The sequence below is a fragment of the Punica granatum genome, chromosome 3 (assembly GCF_007655135.1).
Source record: "Punica granatum isolate Tunisia-2019 chromosome 3, ASM765513v2, whole genome shotgun sequence".
In the NCBI taxonomy this organism is placed as follows: Eukaryota; Viridiplantae; Streptophyta; class Magnoliopsida; order Myrtales; family Lythraceae; genus Punica; species Punica granatum.
In genome coordinates, this window is record NC_045129.1 from 1,129,212 (window position 1) to 1,151,835 (window position 22,624).

The 22,624-nt window shown below is 40.0% G+C and overlaps 3 protein-coding genes across 4 annotated transcripts; 1 reads left to right on the forward strand and 2 right to left on the reverse strand.

Annotated features, from left to right (window-relative positions):
• Positions 1-389: 389 nt before the first annotated feature.
• LOC116198865 (histone-lysine N-methyltransferase ASHR3) lies at positions 390-6,179 on the forward strand. 2 transcript variants are annotated; one of them, XR_004155410.1, is made up of 12 exons: positions 390-920; positions 1,385-1,531; positions 1,718-1,882; positions 2,240-2,266; positions 2,634-2,751; positions 3,078-3,171; positions 3,615-3,708; positions 3,813-3,891; positions 4,342-4,513; positions 4,688-4,790; positions 5,367-5,447; positions 5,676-5,735. XR_004155410.1 is itself a non-coding variant. In XM_031529118.1 (11 exons), the coding sequence occupies exons 1-11, from the start codon at positions 564-566 to the stop codon at positions 5,830-5,832; spliced, it is 1,491 nt and encodes a 496-aa protein (XP_031384978.1). In that variant the 5' UTR covers positions 394-563; the 3' UTR covers positions 5,833-6,179. The 2 variants fall into 2 exon arrangements, 1 of the variants encoding a protein (XP_031384978.1); XM_031529118.1 differs by lacking the exon at positions 4,688-4,790 and having other exon boundaries at positions 394-920; positions 5,676-6,179.
• Positions 6,180-13,364: 7,185 nt separating this feature from the next.
• Positions 13,365-15,300, reverse strand: LOC116201531 (GDP-L-fucose synthase 1-like). Its single transcript, XM_031532794.1, has 2 exons — positions 14,773-15,300; positions 13,365-14,163 (listed from the first exon to the last, which is right to left on the reverse strand). Exons 1-2 carry the CDS (start codon positions 15,195-15,197, stop codon positions 13,638-13,640), a joined length of 951 nt encoding a protein of 316 aa, XP_031388654.1. The 5' UTR covers positions 15,198-15,300; the 3' UTR covers positions 13,365-13,637.
• A 2,167-nt stretch (positions 15,301-17,467) lies between these two features.
• LOC116199042 (S-adenosylmethionine decarboxylase proenzyme-like) lies at positions 17,468-20,810 on the reverse strand. Its single transcript, XM_031529332.1, has 3 exons — positions 20,146-20,810; positions 19,325-20,009; positions 17,468-18,331 (listed from the first exon to the last, which is right to left on the reverse strand). Exons 2-3 carry the CDS (start codon positions 19,823-19,825, stop codon positions 17,687-17,689), a joined length of 1,146 nt encoding a protein of 381 aa, XP_031385192.1. The 5' UTR covers positions 19,826-20,009; positions 20,146-20,810; the 3' UTR covers positions 17,468-17,686.
• Positions 20,811-22,624: the final 1,814 nt, after the last annotated feature.

Here is a 22,624-nt window from a genome sequence, read left to right on the forward strand (position 1 = left end):
AATCTTATGGACAACTTCAGCTGGGTTCAGTACGTAACAGATTCTTAAGAAGGATGGATTAGGCATCATCTTCCAACTCATCCTTACAATTTTCGGCTCGTAGAGGAAAGTGTAATGAGCATTGCTATTACAAGACTATCCCAACAAAATATGGAAATTCCCGTAATAATTTACACGACCCGATTTATTCTGTGGGTCTCCTATTTGCTTTCAGGGCATGTAGCAAGGAAGGTCACCGTGATCAAGATCAATGACCAAAATAGACCCAATTACAAGACCGAGCTAAAGGCTTTGTTGGACCTTTGCTTCTTCTCCTACTTGGACCGAGATCATGTAATAATAATGTCTGTTCCGATCGAGGCTCAGGCCCCTATGATTGATTATGTTTAGAATTCGATACATCCTCCGGGAGAAAAGGAAAACGGAAACTGGAAAAAGAGTTTTCTCGAAGTTCTCCAATAAAAGGAACAACGAAGTTTCGCAAATTTTCTAAAAACAAGTTTCACTCTTTCCCGCCAAATTTTCCCTCCATAGATGAATTTCCCCTTCACACACACAGACAAATGCCTCTCTGCAACTCTCTGCCGCTCGGTCAGTTCCTTCTTCTCTCTTGCGACCGGAATCTAGGAGTCATGCCGGACCTGGGGAACCCCGCCTCTCTCTCGTCGTCGCTCAATATCTCTCGCTGCCCTCACTTGGGACTGCCGGAGTCAGCTTCCCTGAGTTCGGAGATCAAAACCCTAGCTCCAGCTGCCGAAGCTGTCCTCCCGCTGCAAAATGGCCATGGGAGCTGTGTTTCGAGGAACCAGACCTCTGATGGAGCTGTTAACGGTAGGAAACTGGCGGTCAAGAGGAAGATGGAATCGAGTGAGCTCCAATCGAGGTCGGCCCTGCCTTTCCTAGTTGGTGCAAAGAAGATGGTAATCCATTCGTTGGTTCTTTTTTTACTTTCTTTTGCGGCTGCTGTTTGACGTTGACATATGAGAAAGAGAAAATTGCTTTGCTTTTGGATAAATCTAGTGTTTATGGGAAAGGATTAGATTCTATTGTTCTGTGTAGCTGTGGTGCCGACTCGTTTCAATGATCTGTTCAGGTAGTTTCAATTCTATTCGCAGATAATCGGTATGCTTAAAGTGTCTGTAAACTATATGGTGATGCTCACAATGGCCTAAGTTAATTGATGGTGGATGAGAATTTCATTTTCCGATGCTTTTTGTTGACGGCATTGGCGTCTTGCTTGTATAATTTCTCCATTTCCTTCATGGTTTTGTAGCACGTAAATACTTGGTAGGACAGGCAGCGTGCAGCGCATCAAATTTTATGTAAATCTAGCATTAATTGACTTGTGCATTTACTTAAAATATAATACTCTAATTTATTTCAGGAAAAATGTCTCATTTGCAATCATTTCGTCAACTACAGTGAGGAACTTCGCTGCAATTCCCAGGGTTGCCAAGGGACCTATCACTTTTCATGCGTAAAGCAAAGATTTGGTGCAGCAACTCCGAAGAATTTCAAGTGTCCCCAGCATGTAAATTATCCTCGCCAACTCCAAATTTGGGATGATAATTTTCTTGAGATTCTTTTTACTTTGGGACCAGTTCGATTGTATACTTGATATTTCCTTATATGACATTATTTACAGCTCTTTTCCTTGTAATTAATTATGCTCATTAGTCGTTATGCACTTTGATGAGTGTGAGATATCTATGAGCAGGCATGCTTCTTGTGTAAGCTAAGACCTCATTGGCGGTGTGTGCGATGTACAATCGCATCTCATGATAAGTGCGCTCCCTGGCCAAATAAGGTGGTGCATCTGAAGAATCACCCTGGGCGAGCAGTTTGTTGGAGGCATCTTCATGATTGGCGATTGATTGAGAAGGTCAATTTCTTCTTTGTTTCATCACTGGGTTTATTGTCTCAGAGTATCTGTTCAAACTAGTACAAATTTGTGATTGTTGTTCTGGAGGAGCTTTGACGTAAGATGCTTTAGGAGCTTCATTGCATCTTGATTGATCCAGTGACATCTTTTCTGGATGTTATGTTTCATGTCCAGAGACTTATTATTAGACGAGATTAGCTATGCTGCAGGATTGCTGTTGACATTATCGATGAAAGATGTGCCCTTAGAGTGCATTTTCTTTCATGAAGAATACCATCTTATTTTCGAAGTTCTATTTATTCTATTCTTTATTGATTAGGTTGGCTGACAGGATTCATATGTTTGTTTAATGAGCAGCCTGCTGTCTCAACTACAGAAGCAGAGGTTAGACCTACTGGTGTTTCTTGGATATGAGTTTTATTTATTATATTGCAAAAGCAACATTCATGATTTGAGGTGTAAAATAAAGATGTAGACATGGAAAAGTTTTGAGAAGGGTTATGACAGTCTGAGAAAGGATTGGAATTGTTTGCAAGAATTATTTTACAACATGCTAATCACAATCAGATAATAGTTTAATTTTATTTCATACTTTGCCAAGTTTTATAACTCAGACCCAATATTCTGTAATTAGAAATCTGACAATATCTAGCAAAAGAATTTGACAGTGTCATTTTCTTTTAGATGTTATGTTTCTCTCTTGCTTATTTATAAGTCCAATAAATGACTTATGTTGCCTTTCATATCTTAGGAAATATTCAGCCGCTTACCTCTGCCTTATGATGAGGAGGAGTTTAAGCTTGACATAACATTGAAAGATATGATAGAGAACAAACTGGAGCCACCTCCATATATGCACATCAGGCGAAGTATCCTATGCATTTACTTCAGCTTTCATTGTTTATCCTCAAGGGGTAACAACAACGAAACATGATTGCAAATTGTGCCATTACCATCTAGTCCAAAATATTTTGTTACACACGCCTTCGCTCGGTAATCAAGAGATTCAGGTTCGATCTCATCAGACTACCTTTGCCCTTTTATTTAGCTTTTCATTTCCTTGTACTAGACCCGTGGATCTCCTTTTTAATCAAAAAGAAAAAAAAATATTTTTATTTTATTACATGATATTAGTAAAGTTATATCCTATCTATATTTTGATGAGTTCTAGATTCTTGGCCTTAACTGTTAGTAGATATTTACCTTGTAAAGAAGAAGCGAGAATATGGAAATGATGGAAGCGGTTGCACAAGCTGCAGTTCTTCATGCTCTGACCACTGTGTTTGCAGGTATCTGTTGAAAACCTTGTTGCCATCTGAGGCCTTCTCCGACTGATTTTATAACTCCTCTGCGATCCTTAAATGTCATCTTTAACAAAAACAGTGCATTTTCTCTTACAATAATTTCATTGTGCCGTATAGTGGCATAAGTATTTAAGCATATGGGAGATTGCTCTTTACTCCTATCTCTCATGTCAATCCATCAAGAAAGCTTTGATCTCAACAATTTGGTAGTTAACAAGAGGTGTTAATGCACTGTAACATGTTCCCTTTGGAGCACTGAAGGTAGAGAGATCGTTAATAATCCTTATTACAAAACTACCAAAATGTCAAAAGGGAAAGTATCAAGACCGTGAAAGTGTCCTTGATGGGAAAGACAAAGCACTGCATAGACACTACTTAATAGCCCTTCATCAATGGATTATGATGCTGACAAATGCAAATCTTTACAGAGTTCAATGTATAAGCTGTTCAAAGTCTTGTCATTGCCCGGAAACTTGCTCAAACAGGCCATTTCGCAAGGAGAAGAAAATAAAAGTAGTAAAGGTAAAATGTCCTCCTTTTCTAGGCAGTGCAGGCTATGATATGACTTTCGCAGAGTTATCTGTCCACCATTTTGTTTCTGACAAGGAATGTCACGTTCCTGCCAGACTGAGCTATGTGGTTGGGGAGTAGAGGCAGCGGAACCTATAAATAAAGGAGAATTTATAGTAGAGTATATTGGAGAAGGTAGGTTGCCTACAAGTCCCTGCATGTATTCCAAGTCATAAACTACTCTTAGATTCTATATTCTTTGTGAGATGGTTACCATTAAGTTGTTCTGTATGCATTTTCAGACTAATGAAACTCATGATCCTTTCTTTTGGTAGTTTCCTTTCTGGATCCATGTGTATTCCTCCCAAGAAAAAAAGTTACTTAGCATGTTATGCTAGAATGGATCTTCTGTCTGTTGGTATAACTTGCTAGTGAGTCAATTGCCAATTTCTCTACTTGGTTTGGGATATGGGATCTTCATTCAAGAGTTCTACTGCTCCAATAATCCAATAGTATCGTATGAAAATGCAGGATCTAAAGAAATGAATGCCATCCTTAAACATTGTATTTCTAAGTAGCATTGCTTTCTTTCGTTTGTATATTTTTCTTGTTAAAATCCTTCCTTTTATCATCTCTATGTTACAGTCATCGATGATGCTTTATGCGAGCAAAGGCTCTGGGACATGAAACACAGAGGTGAGAAGAATTTCTATATGTGCGAGATACGGAAAGACTTCACCATTGATGCAACCTTCAAAGGAAATTTTTCACGTTTCCTAAACCACAGTTGCGATCCCAATTGTTTCCTCGAGAAATGGTTAGTTTGCTCATCTTTATTTCCCGCAGATATATTACCACTTACCCTAGCATTTACTTGCATAATTGGGGAAAAAAACAAAAACAAAACAAAACAAAAGGAGTGAATGTCTCTCCAGTGTGTGTATATATATATCTGCGTGTGTGTTTCATTGAATAAGTCCTTGCTTATCAGAAATACTTGTACATGACTTTGGCTGCTCAAAAATCCTTATGATGGTACCATACATGGTGTGGCTTATCGAATTCCCAGAATCATATTTAGAGACCGAGATACAGTAAGTTCATTTCCTTCGATTATGGCAAGCATTCAAATTTGTGGGCAGTTTTGTATATATATTATTAGGTCATGTTGAAATTACAGTGTCATTGTCTTTGTTCTTTCCAGAAATTCTCATCTATACTTGATACACTCTCGTAGGCTATTCAAAATTGTAGGATGGAATAGGCTGTTACAAATTAATTATTTATTGCATCTTTCCTCCAGTCTTTAGAGCTAGCGAGCCATACCTATATCATCGAAAATTCTGACGAGGTCGGCTTCCCCTTACTTCCCCATCTCGCATTGTACTTTAACTCCTAGAACATGATATGGCTGCTAAACTCATTTTCTGTTGTCACATGAATTTTTATGAATTTTTTTTCCTCTAGTTTTCTTTGAAGGTGCCATTAATGTACCCTGAGAGCTCCCTTGGGCTCCGGTTCATTAATTGAATTCATCTGAGCAACTTCTATAATCTGCTATACCTGTAATCATTGTATGTTGTGTTTGTAAAGGAATTTCTGTCTGTAGAAGGTATAGCAGTGGCAAATGAATGGTGCTCTGATGATACTTTTTTTTCCCTCTTCTTCAGGCAAGTTGAGGGTGAGACTCGTGTAGGTGTCTTTGCTGCTCGATTGATAAAGATTGGAGAGCCATTAACATACGATTACAGGTCAGTGTCACAATGTTTTTGTGCTTCAGTAGATTCTTTGTTGTGCACCCTTTTAGTCTGTCATTGAATATGCAGGAATATGTTCCATTTCACAGTACATGCATGGGCACTTGGCTTTTGGTTTTATGCTTGCCCACATTGCTGATGTTAGAACATAAGTTCTCTATTTGACTAAGGTTGCGAAATGGACGGTGACATATCGTTCGCCACTTGTTTTGATGTCTGCAGATTTGTACAATTTGGACCTGAGGTGAAGTGCCACTGCAGTGCAACAAACTGCCAAGGGTATCTAGGAACCAAAAGAAAGATAGCCAAGTTGGAGATCTGCTGGGCCTCGAAGCGTAAGCGAACTTCTGCCACTTGCATTGCCGTCTTAACTGAATGATTTGAAATCTTATCGACCGAATCATTCCATTCGTGTTGTGCATTGCTCTTTGCCACTGGACAAATTTCAGCAAAGGTAATAATAATCTGCCAAATAGAAAAGTCGAAAAACGGAAAGTGGAAAACACAAAAGAAAAGAATGTTTAGGATCAATCTCCATTTATTTGTTCCCTTATATTGTGCAACGGTGCAGTTGTTTGTACCAGTGTGTGCCTTTAATCCCCATTCTTGACTCTGTTCCGGAGGGAGAGTACAGTTATTCAGAATTTTTATTGAGTTAGAGCTTGCTGAACCGAAGAGGCTCGAGTAATCTCGTGGATCTTATTCATGACCTGATTTGACAAAGTAGCACTTCTTTACGAGGGCAATGGTTCATATGCGTTGAGATTCACTTATAATACCAACAATTCAGATAGGCTTCGACTCGGTGATATAGTACTTATACCATCTCAACGTGGGACTTCGAGCATCCTGATTGAAAATCATTCTCAATCATGGAGATCAAATTCAAAAGCAATATACATATACATATATATACATTATTTTTTTGAGGATTGGATTGCGAGAATTCCGGGGCGATTTTGACAAAAGCCAACATTGTGAAGGAAGGGAAAGAAAGCCTAAGCGGAGTGGTCCCACGACAAAAGGTTAAGAAGCTTGGAACATATATTACATGTACCCACCAAGAAATGAGGTGTGGTACGGTAGCATATATTTTCACCTACAAATAAAAAAGTTTTCGGCTTTAATCCTTGCAGTTAGATTTTTGTTCTCTTTATTTAATTTTTCATTTCTTAAACCTTTCTTGTAGTCGAAAAAATGTGTAAAAGCTTTCACCCGAAGGTCAAAGTAGACCCCATCTTTCCATGGAATTAAGGACCAAAGAAGAAAAGTTCTGTGAAGAAGCTGTCGTGAATGTGGTTTTGGTTACGGGTTTGGTTTGTTGTCATGATCGGAAGGCTCAACTGAAGCCTCGATCATAATACAAGTCCGAACTGTGAAAATATCGATCCTTTTCGTGTCAATGCTCTAGTGCATTTCTCTTTTAAACTTGCGACACTTTATAATTAAATTCCCAAATGGACTCCCATGTACACGAGATCGGATCGTAGCAGTCTCCCCTATACGAAGGCAGGACACTCCCTCTTATGTTTGGCATCATCAGAAGAACATAGTAAGAATCATCAAAGGTGGACTGAGATGGAACATGGGGGAGAAGAGTGGAGGGGAGGCAAGGAATCAGAATATAAAAAAAAGACAGAGGTTGCTTTAGCTTCCTTATCCCCCTTTGCCTCCTTTTCTTACGAATTCCCTCCGTATTCGACATATCTTGTGCAGTGAGATTGATTAATCTGCCGTGCCAGTCCTTGGACAGAGCAATAGCCGACGAAAACATAACGGGAAAACGCATTCCTCAGAGTACATCCTCCAAAATAGTTATAACGCTATTGTAAAACTAGAGTAACTCGCTGCGCAAAGTACGGTGATGGGAAGATGATAGGATGAAGTCGTGCAATATCGATACGGGATGAAACACGACTTACCCCAGGGCAATACTGGCGAAAAACGTGAAATCGGTACCTCATGACTTGGTACTACAAGATCTTAAGTGTAAGATTGAGTGCGGGCCCATAACTCATCCCCATATTTTCTTGCTTCCCCCATTTCTCCTTTGGCCTCACTACGTTAAGAGTTGGGACAGACCATCTCCACTTTCCGTCCCTCTCTCCCTCTCGCGGACACAAACAGAAACTTCTCAGCAGGAAAACGGCCAAAATCCTCGGCTGCTTCTTCTTCTCCTTCTTCCCATTTACAAAACAAAGACATATCACTCCACACTTCCTTCTCACTCGCTCTGCCCTCTTCCTTTCCCTTCCAAATGCGACGATGCCGGCAGACAAAACCCACCAAGTTCAAGCCTCTGCCCTCTCCTCACAGGGAAGCCAAGCGGGCGGGCCCCCATTTCTTGATGCAACTGTGACATGTTAGGGTTCTTGATGAGCTCCACTTGGGATTCCCCAATGGCGCCTTTGGGCTTCATTGGAGTAGGACGGGGCTCCCACTGCAGCTCCTTGCAGCGCACTACTGCGCAGCTTCAAGAAAGGTCAAATCTTGGAGACAGACAGACAGTTTCCTCTTCCACTGTTCTTTTGACTTGTGGAGGTTTGGCTCTGATGCTGCGATGACGGTGTTGGTGATGATGATATTGGCGGGGACGGCTCAATCTTTATATCTGTAATTCTGTTATTTAAATTTCTCTCTCTAATTTTCTATTGTCTCTAAATTGCCAAATGCCATTGTTGTGGAACTGGAAGCACATAAAAGAAGTCATCTTTGCTTCTCATTTCCTCCTCCCTCCACCATTTCTGGTTATCATCAGCTTGGATCTACTCAGACATTGATTGTAGATTGGGAATGAAGCCATTATTTCCTTAAATAAAACCTCAACATGTTCGAGGATAATAAAGAATTATGTTTGACTCTTATCTACACCCCCCCTACGGAATTGCGTAGACTATCAAATGGGATCTTCTATGCTCCATTACATTGTAAATGGGACGATATGTTCGCACACGTGAGTTCATGATGCGGCTGTTCTTGAGTATGTCGGTGTTTATGACATGATCCAGAAGTGGTACTAGATCAATCAGAACCTCTAGAACCAACAACTACCTACAAACTTTACTCCGTTTGGTTTTGTAATCTAATTTTAAAATTTTAATTATAACTTTAACTCTACTCACTGCACAATAAAAATAATCTCTTTCTATTAAAAAAGGTGGGCCCCATATATACACCCACGTACAATCCCATTATACTCAATTCAATTTTTAATATTAAATTTTCTTAACTATTTATTATTTTTTTAACAATTTAACAACACAATCATCACTTTCTCTTAATTATTCATTACTTTTTTCATTTTTTTTCATAATTCAACAACACAATTATTACAACCAATTAAAATTAAAACTCAACTCCACTTAATTCTAAATCTAAACACATCGTTAGATTTTTCCATCAATTTCTGAGGAGATCATAGAGGACCAAATTTCGATTTCAATAAGTCGCGGTCTTAGGGTGTGTTTGTTTTTTAAAAAATTTTCAACTAAACTAAACTAAACTCTACTTATCTTCAATTCAACAACATAATCATTACTTTTTTTCATTTTAAAAATTTTTTTAACCATTCAATTCAATTTTTAATATTAAATTCTCTCAACTATTCATTACTTTTTCACAATTCAACAACACAATCATTACTTTCTTTTAACTATTTATTACTTTTTCATACTTTTCTCATAATTCAATAATACAATCGTTACAAACAGTGTTATCAGAACCAGACCGGACATCGAACCGGTCGAGGCATGGGGTCATGGGTTCATAGGTTCAACCGGGGGTTCGATGGGTCGGACCGCTTGTTTATTTTTAAAATAAATAAATATATATTATTTTAAGAAAATAATATAAAATACAAAAAAATAAAAATAAAAATGGTAATATATATTAGATAATAATTAATATGTGTCCAAAAAAATATAAAGATAAGTCATAGTTCACCATCACAAGTTGATAAATTAAACCAAACAAGAACTAACTAATCAGTCAATATCATCAACAATTCCATGCACTCCAATCTCCACCATAATTTCCACAAATATTGTCTTCAGCTGCAGCATCACTCTTGAGTGTCCTTTGAGCTGCCGGTGTTGTTCTCGGTTCGAAGTACGAATTAATTTTCATCTTGTTTGACGGCGCTGCCTTTGATTGGGTATCTTGAGTTGCCTTTCCTTTTGCTTTTGAATGGAGATGTGTCATTTCTACTATCTCCTCATCATGCTCGGAGAGTGGAGCATATGGATTTTGCTCATCTAACATATCGCGCTTCCTTTTCTTTTCCATAATATGCCCCACCAGATGTTCCTGCATTCTAAATCGAACAGCATCTGGTACCTTCCGACATGCCTCTGCATTCCCTTTTAATCCCGCCAAATGTTGTTTGAACCGATTTATACCACCACCGGAGAGAACTTTTGAGCAATACAAGCATAGCAGCCCCTTCCTTCCACTTGCTGACGGCACTTCCTTGCAATGTGCCCATGCCGGATCAGATTTTCCTCTATTAGTGCCTTTTGGTATCGAAGAACTTGGAGTGGATTCTCTAGTAGGTGACGTAGGAGTGGGTGAGTTGCTGTTGCTAGCACCAGTAGAATTCATTGTATAGCTAGCAGCCTATAATGATCAAAAAATTCACAACTGTCATCGATCAAGAACATATGAAGTTATGACAATATACAACCTATCATGAAAATAGTCAACTAAGTGCTAGCTCGAAAGAGTAAAGACCAATAGAGGGCAAAGGGCAACATTGTCAAAACCAACCACCAATGCTTTAGCAACAAGAAGCCACCATGCAAAATTTTAGGGATATAAAATTTGGGAGGAAAAAAAAAAAGAAGATTAAATTGATCCATACTAATGGTCTTACAGCCTAAGCAATAATTTTTTTGCTTAAATGGATCAGTGTCTCGGTACAAAAGGATGAGAACGATGAAATCAGCAACTCTAGCTCACGGCATCAAATGACATTGGAAGCCGAGTTAAGATTATTCCCCTCAAACGAACAATGTAAGTGAATTGAAAAGACTTGCAAAATCAGTTTTTGAACCTGAACCGACACATCTGAGATTGTAGTCAATTGGTTTTCCAATAAAAATTCTATTTGTTCTTCTTTTTTCCCCCCATTTTTCGGTGAATTTATTTCCCCTTGCTTTTTTTTTCTCCTCATTATTGGAACTATATCATTTGCATGAAGGAAATTATCTAAAGATCTGCCAACAAGTCAAAATCACGCTTTATATGAAAAAAGAAGAAGAATCAAATTGATCTCCACCATTTATAACTTTATGGTGTGTGAATATACATATCCCGTTGTTCTTGATTAAGCCACACATTCATTTAGAGAAATTTCCGCAAGTGACATATACTAGAAAATTAGCAATGCATAGCACGGCCTATAAAAGAAGCATATCAAATAATTGGGTATATATATATGTGTGTATCTGTGTGTTTCGATCGTGATTACTTTCTAATATACAATTGATATGATATAATAAACTCAATTCCCAACAGAAATATGAGCAATAGGATAAACACAAATGAAAATGTGAAACGTAGATTTATTTTTTGTATTAAATATTTTAGTTTTTCTATTAAGTAGGAAGATGATAAAAGAATGATGGATAATAACAGAATGATGTTTATAATAAAACTGACTTCAGAAATTAGATGAGTAATTACAATATGAAAAATTCTCTTAAATAATAGTAAGTATGATATATATATATATATATATATATATATAAATTCTTGGACATATGTTTATGTTTATGTTTCTCTTTTATGAATTTTAATTTATTTTCCGGTTCATAATAAGATATCTCCAGGTTCAATTGCATGGTCTCTGTGTATATAGGATGTAAAAGCTCAATATCCAGCAAAAAAAAGATGTAAAAGGCTGAGATTGATCGTCACGCTCAAAATAATCAAAAGCAAAAATTTAAATCAAGGCACTCAGTCTTCTTTCACACAGATGACAGAACACATCCGAGACACTTCCTTCACACAGAACACAATCTTCCACTCTTCCTTCACACAGAACACAGAACAGAACACATCCAAAAGGCTACAAAAGTTTAATAAAAGTAGGAGACCACTGAAGCGAAGGCCTTACAGATTGATAGGGAGGTTAGGGGTGTCGGCGGCGACGGAGAGGAGAAGGTCGGACTCCTCGGTCTGTTGGATGATTGATGAAGAAGAGCAGCAAGTGATGAACTCGAGATCGAATAAGGAAGTGATGAACTCGAGATCTAGAAGAAGAGAAGAGGACTAGGGTTTCCAATTTCTTTCCAATCTACATTCTGAAATCTGAAGCTTTACTTTCCGATTTCTTCAATTTCGGGTCGAGATGCAAGGAGTTCGGGTCGGATTCCGCCTAAAATTTCTGAACCCATGAACCGGCCGGTTCGAATGGGTTCCATGGGTTCATGTAAAAACCGGCCGGTTTTTTGGGTTCATCGGTTTTTTTATGCATTTCCGGTTTTAAGCGAACCGGACCGGTCATGTGTCCGATTTCCGGTCGGACCGGTCGAACCGGCCGGTCCGGTCCGAGTTTGATAACACTGGTTACAAACCAATTAAAATCAAAACTCAATTCAACTCAACTCTAAATCCAAACGCACTCTTATTGTGCGTTTGGTTTCAGAAGTAAAATAACTTTGATTTTGATTTTGATTGTAAAAAATGACAAATGAGATGTGACTATAAATTTGACTTGTAAAACGCATATTTTTGTTGTGTAGTGTGTTGAGTTACGGTTAAAGTTCAAATTTTTTATTTGGAAAATATGTGTTTTTGTTGTGTAGTGTGTTGAATTAAAGTTAAAATTAAAGTTTTTTAACTCTTAATCCAAACAGGCCTTTATTGTCTTAAAGTCCAATTATGGCAGACATAATAACTGCCGAGGCTGGTTCATAGAGTTATGCATATTATCGACGAAACGCAACCCTGGTAATTTCTTCCGGTTAGGCATAATTCGATTCGAACCCGTAACTTTGGCAAAAGCCCTTTCCCCCTTATCTTACCTTTCCCCCTCAACCCTCCGCGGGTGACTGCCTTGTTACTGTTCTATCATCATCACTCTCTGCAGCCTCTCTCCCTCCCGCGCTGGCGCTCCTTTGCTGCACGTGAAACTTTGCCCTGTCTCTGTTCCATCGTCTACCAAGGAAAATGTATTACGCTGCGTTTGGTTTCAAAGTATAATTTTAAAATCAGATTTTAATTTTGAAAAAGAGTGGTATAAATGAGGCTCACCCTTTGATTTTGTATGAATTATTTTGTTTTGTTGTGGAAAAAGAGTGGTATAAATGGAGCCCACCATTTGACTTTGTATAAGTTATTTTATTTTGTTGTAAGTAGAATTAAATTAGAGTAGGATTTTAAAATTTTACTATGAAACCAAACAAGCCATTAATTTGATCGGAAAATCTTCGGATCAATGCCTTCTTCTCGAGGCGAAATTCAATCAAACCTCGACTATCCTGCAATTATTGATCGGTTGCAGAAGTTATCAGAGATTTTAGACAGGTCGGATAATTTAGGGATGGTAGGTAGGTGGTCAGAATCGGTTTATTAACTCCCATTGCACATTCATTTACTCTACCCACGCTATGTTTTGTCAAATTGGAAGGCCTGCACGAGCCCCTGTACATGCGTACCTCGATACTATTATTTTAGCATCCAGTTCCCTCTTCTTCATATAGAAAGCTATAGCCTCAACATAGTCTAGTAGAATTTATTGAGAGTGCCCATTAGAGGAAACCAAATGACATTACATCCGACGTCATAACTTCATGACCCGAACTACTCGATCAAATGTATAGTTATTCAAGTTATCCCGATGTCGAGTGCTATCTGATCAGAGGTTAAGGAAGAGACATAGCCGAGAAGATTATATAAATGGAACTAATATACAAGTGACAAACATCTGAGTGGCTCATGACTTTATTGTTCTGAAAACAATAATCATCAGTTCAGATAATAATTTCAGAATCAAAACGATTACAACAAGCGGATCCTCTCCTGCAGCATCAATAACTGAAGGTAGTAGAATAAATGAAGGACCAAAGATGACGTAATACAGATGTAAACACAGACGACTTGCAGCATCAATAACTGAAGGCAATAGAATAAATGATGGACCAAAGATGACGTAATACAGATGTAAACACGGACCATTTGCAATCACTGCTTTACATTCTCCAAGTACCACTGGTATGTGTCGCGGAGCCCGTCCCTGAGGGAAATCTTTGGGGTCCAACCCAAACCCGCGAGCTTCGAGCTGTCCATGAGCTTCCTCGGAGTCCCATCAGGCTTCGATGAGTTCCAGACGAGCTCGCCCTCGAATCCTACCACCTCCTTTACCAGCTCGGCCAACTCCTTGATAGTCACCTCCTTCCCGCTCCCAACATTCACGTGGCTCAGCCCGCTGTACTTCTCCATCAGGAAGACCACCGCATCTGCTAGATCATCCACGTGCAAAAACTCTCGGAGCGGGCTCCCGGTGCCCCACACTACTACCTCCTTCGCTCCGTTCACCTTCGCCTCATGAAACCTCCTCATCAGTGCAGGCAGGACGTGGGAGTTTTCAGGATGGAAATTGTCGCAAGGACCGTACAAGTTCGTGGGCATTCCAGAGATTGCGTCCCAAACATACTGTATCCGGTATGCTTGGCACATCTTGATCCCAGCAATTTTTGCTATAGCGTACCTATCAGTAGACAGAACAGAGTTCAGATGGAACTCAAAATGAAGTAACTTGCTTGGATAACATAATGGAAAGATTCAAGCCGAGCTAAACAAGAAAACCGAAACACTAAGCGGAGCCAACGCACAAACATTTGTTCTGTAATAAAACCAGAGTAAGATCAGTATTATGTGTTAGTGATAAACTTAAGCAAAACAGATTTACGATGACACAGCCCGAAAATGTCACGCGTGGACAACACTATTTGAAATTTGATGCTTATTCCGACAACGATGATCAGAGAAAACCACTGACACAGATGAACTTGGTACCCACTTGATTAAAAGCTTCATATTTCAGAAGCAAAGATCAGATTTCGTGAGGTAATGGATGAGGGCTGAAGCATTTAGAATCAAACTGTCACGAAATCGATACGAATCAAAGCATGACAATGGCATTCTAATGGGCAACGGATCCATAAGCTCAAAATTTCCGGGAAGAATCATAGTCTAATTGAATCATGACGTCGTAATAAATCAGGCTATCCTTCCAATGAGGAGAGGAGCTTAAAAAAAAAAAAAAAAAAGGGACGATTTTTTTTTTTTTTGGGTAGGTTGGATGCAGCAGCATTACCACTCATTGGTGGGCTCGAGAGGCGCCGTGAGCAGAGCATCTTCGGGGATGGGCTGAGGGGCGAACTTAGGGTAAATGCAGGACGAGCCCAAGAAGATCAGCTTCTTCACCCCGTGCTTGTAAGCGGAATCTATCACGTTGGTCTGAATCTGGAGGTTGATGGAGATGAAATCAGCGGGGTAGGTGCTGTTGGCGTGGATCCCACCGACCTTAGCCGCGGCGAGGATGACGAACCGCGGCTTCTCGGTGGCGAAGAAAGCCTCGACGTCGGACTGGCGGGTGAGGTCGAGCTCGGCGTGGGTGCGAAGGACGAGGTTAGCGAACCCCAGGTGCCGGAGGCGGCGGACGATGGCGGAGCCGACCAGGCCTCGGTGGCCGGCCACAAAGACCTTCGCCGATTTGTCGGAGAGGAAGGAGTCCGCCATCTGCGCCGATCAGGGAGACTTACCGGGAAGTGGACAGAGCGTGTACTATTTAGATAGAGAGAGAGAGACTATCAAATGGCAGTCCGTCTCTGCACCCGCCGCATGCAGTTCTACGGAAAACGTCACTGCTGCACTGCTTCGAGGAAGTTTCGTCCAGAAACGTTTCGAGAATAGGATTTGTGGACCTTGAAAGGCCCAGAATCAATCTGATCAATTTTGGGCCAGATTTAGTTGGGCTTTCGAGGAAGGCAGCAATGGACAGAAGATTTCAGTCCTATTTTCTCAGCCCAACTACGGCGCAATCGAGATGATCTAGTGCCAAGCCCAAGCCCCTTAGACTCGACTCGATGGCTATCGATTTCGGTCCGATCCTTTGAGTTTGAACCAAGTTTTCCCGACAAGCAAGTCAACATCGAGCTCGGCGAGACTGGACCATAAAGGTTCACAGGTGTAGCTAACTAGGTGCCTTGAGCTTTGCATGACTCGTGTAAGCCTTAAGTTGAGTTGATCTTACTAGCAGTGTAGATCAACGATGATATAATGGCGCAATAAAACAAGCGTGTCAACTGACGTGCCCCGAAATTCTACATGTAAAGGGGATTGGGCCCTGAGATCCATCGAAAAAGATTATTCGCACTTTATACATGGAGTAAGTGATACTAGAGTTTGACTAGGATGACTTTATTATGGATTTGGGGCATTAGAGGGGGAAAGAAGAGCTACATGACATGAGCAAACTACCCGGGCACAGATGCGGTGATTCCTTCACCTAATTCCCGGTCATGCAATGCAATTGCATGCATGGTCGCTTGCATGCCATTGGTTGTTGGCTTGCATGCTTTGCTTGCTGCCCCTAATTTCATGGACGGGAACATAGTATGAAACCGTACGTACATATGAAGTTAAAAAGGTTAGCTAATTAAAGGTTAGTCACCAGTCGGCAGGCATTTCTAATATTCGAGGTTGAGGACATCCTAAACCGATCTTCTCCCTTCCGATGACATATAGTGAGTAAAAACCAATAGATTTCTATATGCAATCAAGGAAAATGATAGCCTCATGGTTTACGTGCTTAACAAATCGTACTTTTATTTGTTATAAGTTGAGTACTTTTACTAATATATTTTTTTCGCACTGCATAGTGGAGGTAATTTTGCCTAAAGATTCCTCACCACAATAAATAACAAATGTGGAACTTTTTTTTTGTGCGATTGGATTCAGAGTTAAAGTAATTTTAATTTTGATTTTGATTTTGATGGTGAAAAATGATAAATGAGATGTGATTATAAATTTGACTTGGGAAATGTGTGTTTTTATTGTGTAGTGCGTTGAATTAAAGTTAAAGTTAAAATTTTTAACTTGGAAATGTATATTTTTCTTATGTAATGTGTTGAGTTAAAGTTAAAATTAAGTGTCTTTCAATCAAAACAGGGCTTTATAAGCCGTAGGGAGAATCTTTAATCTCAACCCTATAACCTTATTATTATTATTGTGCTTAGGCTGCATCCTAAGGGCTAGAACATTTTCCTTTTTTCTTTAGCCAATTCTTTAGTCAAAAAGATAGACGGGGAGAACACATGGGAAATTATTCAGTTATTTATCCGGGAAATAACGTTAAAAAAAATGAAAAACAAAGAATTATGAGATCAAAAGAGAGCATAACTCGATGCGGGAACACTTTTATCCCAAAACGATCTAGATCAGCGATTATTAAACCCATTGTTCCATCTTTCCGACCTACCCCTTTGTTGAAATTTTGAACGAAGGGAAGCAAAAGGAGGAGAACCTATTCCGATTTCCGACCGAAGATGAGGAACCTCACCACCACCACCACCACCACCACCATCATCATCAATATTCAAATCCATTAGCTCAAGCTCAGCATCTGCCAGTATTCCATACTTGTCAGGAGGACACGTGGGCCCCTGTTACAGGGGTGGGGTCTCTAGCTAGCTCGGTACCGAGTTTTGTGTCAGAGGGCCCCACAAGCAGATCACACGACGCACCATTGTCAGACAGATTGCTCCTAGTCCTCGTCGATCTGTTCCGGTGCGTCCTTAGCATACATATGTACGTACGAATGCTGCCCATCTCCAGGGAAAAAACCTAATAATTTTCGGTTCTCTAAGTCTATATGTTCAATCTCACTCCCAAGTTTGTTTAATTCTTCGAACTGGTATCGAATATATTGCACTAAATAACTTTCTATAGATAAATTCTAATTTGCGAAAGTGTTGCTATATAACACAATACTCGAGAAGCATCAAATGTCCATGCAAATGTCCCACCCATTTATTAGGCACATAACTCATACATAAAACCAATGATATCCGACCGGATGGAGAGAATAGCCGATCGTGCAACAGACAAGAACGTGATCACACTAAAAACTAAACACATTCCGAGCATTTCAAATGATAGTAATGGCCATTAATATGGACTAGTCTTAGAATCACAATGACAGGAAACTGCATATAATATTAATGGAGCTAGTTAACACTGACTCGCAGCATAGCAACGCGGCCCTCATCTGCTGCTGCCTCCCGATCCTCCTCCTCCTCCCGGCAATGCTTTGCCACTGCCAGAGCAACCGGAGTGGGCACCACGCAGCCCCTCGACAGCAGCTCGTAGGTCTTATACACGACCCACTCGCCGCCCTGGAGCTCCTGCCTGACCACACTCTGGCACCTGTATCCTTCCACATGATCGGATTCCCTGGCCCAGCGGAGGCCCCCACTGCCGCACGTGATGGCAACCGAGAACTCGGAGGGGCCGAAGCACCTAGCCACGAGCCCCACCAGCGTGTCCAGCCCCACGCGAGTGGTGTCGAAGCCCTTGGCCTCGTAGCTAGCGTAGCTGAAGCCATCCTCTGGGGTCACGTGCACGGTAGAGTAGGACCTACCCTCGATCCCGTTCATGGAGTATCCGCAGGGGTCAAAGTCAAAGTCGCAGATCACGTGACCCGGCATGACGTCGAAGATCCCGGAGAGTTTTGTCATATCCCGTGCCGAGTAATCGCCCGATGTTTTGAAGAACACGGCCGCCTTGTCCCTTTCCAGCCCCGTCATGCAAATCTCCACCGTCACTCCACCCGTCCGATCACAATCAAACGGCGATGCGCGCACTTCCTTTTTCTATTGATGCATATATAAAGCCAACAGTATATGATCAGACAAAAATTAAGAGGGATCAAATTAATCGATTATAATTAATTCCCAATATAAAGCCACTTATATGGGAACCTTTGACTTCTGGAATGAACCCTTTGATGGTAAATTACTTTTTTTTTCTTAGCCAAAATTCCCAAAAATTCTACTTTGTACATTCATTAGTTTCCAATAATGATGCTAATGGAGAATTTGTTCCATTTCAATGAAAGATATACATAGCGTTTGGTAACGAAATTAAATTTGCTTTCATTTGATTTGTGAAGATGAAAACAAAAGTAATTGGGAAAAGTATGTGAGAATTTGAAGAAAAAGATATAAAAAAAAGTAGTGACTGTGTTGTTGCATTGAGAAAAAAGTGTTGAATAGTTTATAAAATTTAGTATTAAAAATTAATTTAAATAATAAATAAAAAAAATATGAGAGAGAATTTAAAGAAAAAAAGATAAAAAAAATTAATAATTGTATTATTGAATTAAGAGAAAAATTAAATTAAGTTAAGTTTAATTTTATATTTGAAAAAAAAATTAAATTCTACTTAACTTAACTTCGTTACCAAATGTTATCACTATTTTGGCAAATCTAATGCCACATATTCCATGAACTTCATCACAACTTGACTAATCTCTTTGGGAATCTAAAGCTCGTTATACATCCATCATCGTAATATCTAGCTCGGTCCGAGACATGTATGATTCATGCAGGCCTTCCGAATAAACTAAGACATTAATTAGTTAATTGATGCTGCACAATGATAAGAAATTTCTAGACCCAACAGAGGATTGAGATTAAAATAATTAGTTGGATGAACTAAATAATAAGTAATCAATCTAATAATAAACAAATAATAATACGGACAGACGTTTTAAATATTGGAATAAAATTGAAACCAAACATATATTATTATTAATTTTTCGGTGGATAAAACATTATTATTTAATTTTAATTATTATTCTATACCTCCTTAGAAGCCGAGTAAACGTGCCACGTCCGATTTGGATCGCCGATCACATAAGCAGCGGCACGTAAGTGCCCAAAGTACTCGTTCAAGACAGCCACCTCCTCGGTGAAGCTCCGGTGCGGGGACGGCTGGAGCTCGGGGAAGATGAAGCTGCCCCGTGAGTAACTCACTGAGCTGACACCGAGTCCGAGCGACTCGGCCAGTCGGAGGATCGGAGGGATCGACAGGAGCAGCTTGGTCGTCCCGCACGTCTTGAGGATGACCCTCGATGGATAGACAAAGAGGCTCGACTCAGACAGGACGTACGAGTCGAAATCATCATTGGAGAGCTGGGCCACGATGGAGCAGCAGGCTGGCTCGAGTATCACGTCGAGCTGGGCCCGGGTGAGGGCACGAAGTCCCAATCCCTCCGGGGCGGAGAAGATCGGGGCCGGGGAGAAGGATATCTCGAGTCGCTTCTCGAAGCCCTCAAACCCGATCGGGGACTGGGAGACTGTCATAATGTGAAGAGGTTTGCTTGGCGAAGAAGAAATGGGGTTTTTGAAAGTTGAAAGGACGAAAAAGGAAGGAGATCCCAATCTACGACGACTCTACTGCCGAAGAATTGAAGAGCATGAAGAAGAAGAAGAAGAAGAAGAAGAAGACATTGATGCCTGAGACGTATCAGGTCGGCTTCCTCACGCACTGGACAGAACAACAAATTAAGGAGAGAAGAAATAAAACAATGAGAGGAAGAATAATTACGAAGGTGAGATTAATTGTTTTCTTTTGTTCGTTCGGGATTCAACAACAATAGGGTGATATAAGGAGATGAACATACGTTGGAATAAGTAGCTGAGCGGAACTTCTCGATTCCACCGTTGGGGCGGATGTCTTCGATAAGGTAGCCGAGAGGAGCTTCGTACTGTTACTACTACTACTACTACTACTGGACTTGTTCTTGCCACCTTCTGACTCCATTAGGACATTCACGCTTCGTTCCTGCAGGCAAATGCACCTCGATCGTTTAACGGGAATTAAGTTTGGTCTCTGTCGAAGAGAAACAGAGCAAGGCGGGGAGAGATGGCCGTGATCAGATCAGATCAGTGCCTTCCTTTTTTTTTTAATCTAATAATCTTCCGGCGGCAGGTGACACGGAGCAGAAGCGAAGCTGTCCCGGCTGATCTTGATGAAGACTCCTACTGCTGTATGGATGAAGGCACTGTGTGCGTGTGTAATCGAGGAGACGAGAGGGAGAGGGAGAGAGCGAGAGCACAGATGCGTGGATATGCGATTAATATGTGCGTGACAGTGAGTGAGAAAGGGGATGAAGGCAGGTGTGGTTGTGGTGGTGATGGTGTGTGTGAATGTTTGTATATATGTATGTATGTATGCAAGGGATAGGGAGACGTGGATGCGAATTTATATAGACGGAAGATGAAGGGAAGGCCGCGGGGGCTAAATTAGCTTAGGGAGGGACAAATGGACGAAACTTATCATTATTGGTAAATAAATAAATTTTCGATACGGGAGAAATGGATGTCGATCGGACTATATTAAGGTCATATGACATTGGTACTGAATTAGCAATCCATGTATGTATATAGGTGTGTGTCGATTAACGCAAGCGCGCGCATTTTAAGTGGAATAATGACCTTTTATTGGTCCAATGAGGGCACCGTCGACGTAAATGTTGTATTGTTATGGTAAGTAATAAAATAATATTCTGTCAAACAAATGTCCACTTGCGATGCATTATATAAACAAAAAAAGATTTCCGTGAATAATTAATAAAATCGAGATAATTGCACGATGAATAATTAACAAAAAAAGATTTCCAATAGGTGTAGCTATGAAATGCTCCAATATATAGTGCATGCTTGCGTGAATTATAAGATTGGCTTTATATGGTGTTGGGAACATAATTTCAGGCTCCGACCTGATACGGTCCGAAAGGTCCAATGACTCGGGCGAGGCCCAACGAGGTCCAATCCCATCATTCACGAGACATGTCTAATCCTCCTAACAAGGCCTACTCGCGAGGATCTGTCAGTAAGAGTTATTATATGAATTTCCTATAACGACAAGATACATTTCCTAATATATCGAGGTATGTGATACGAAAATATATCGAATATATCGTCATAGTGATAACACAATCTATCTCAAAACCTCTATAAATACATGCACTTTACGTGTTTTTAGGGTTGATCAATAATTCATCGTTTTTCTTAATATTCACGGCTCATATTGACTTGAGCGTCGAAAAGGGAAATCGAACACCACCCTCAATCTCCCATTGTGCAGGTGTTCAAGGCTAGACATGAGTTATGAATCGGGTCTCTTCATCGACGAAACGCACATGAATCACTTGTGATTTGGATTTGAATTATGTGGTTCTTGCAGCATATGGAAATGAGCTTTTTGAGGACTGTATTGTACGTCCGCGAGTATGAGGACGAGAGGGCAACACGTGGCGGCAATGACATGCATTCTTTGCACGTATAGAGATTGTAATAATGAAGAAGAAGCTCCAAATTCTTCTTGCTTTTCTTTTTTGGGAGCTAAATTGGAAAATTATGTGTCAATAACTATAAAGATATAACCGTTAGTTTTAGTCATAGAGTGATTCCCCATAATCAATACTTAATTACATCAGCTAAAAGTTAGGCATGGTAGGGCGAAATTAAATCTAAAATCCATGCATTACAGTTTTCATCGCATGATTCTTATCCCGACTAATCATTATGAATTCACATTACTAATTAACCGTTACAACTGTTGGTTCGTATTAATGAATATTATCGCTATGTAATAACTCATTTGACGTGTGCATATTCTCTTCTTTCAAAACATCCTAACAATTTCATAGCGGATATATATACATAAAGGCCATTTAATTCGTTCAAATCGCCAGTAGTCGTGCACGCTAAGGCAATACACTTAGGGGCCCTTAGTTTATGCAAATAACTCGGCACAAATGTTATACTATGTATATATATATAAACGGGTAAATAACTTAAATAACGCATGGTTTGCACATTTCTTCAAGTCTATGCCGACTTTTATCACGGGGAAGTTGCCTTTTTCCCTCCCAAACTATGAAGGCGGGGCACTTTTATCCCATGAAACTATTTATTTGGAACATTTACTACTTTAACTACAGGTGAAGGCAAATGTCATCCCTGCCGTTGCTATTACCGTCAAAATAAGCGGCAATTTATGTGGGCCCTATCGCCACATCAGCAAATATATATATATATATATATAATAGACCAAAAAAGATGAAAAAAAGAAAGATTTTGGCAAAGGGAAAATTA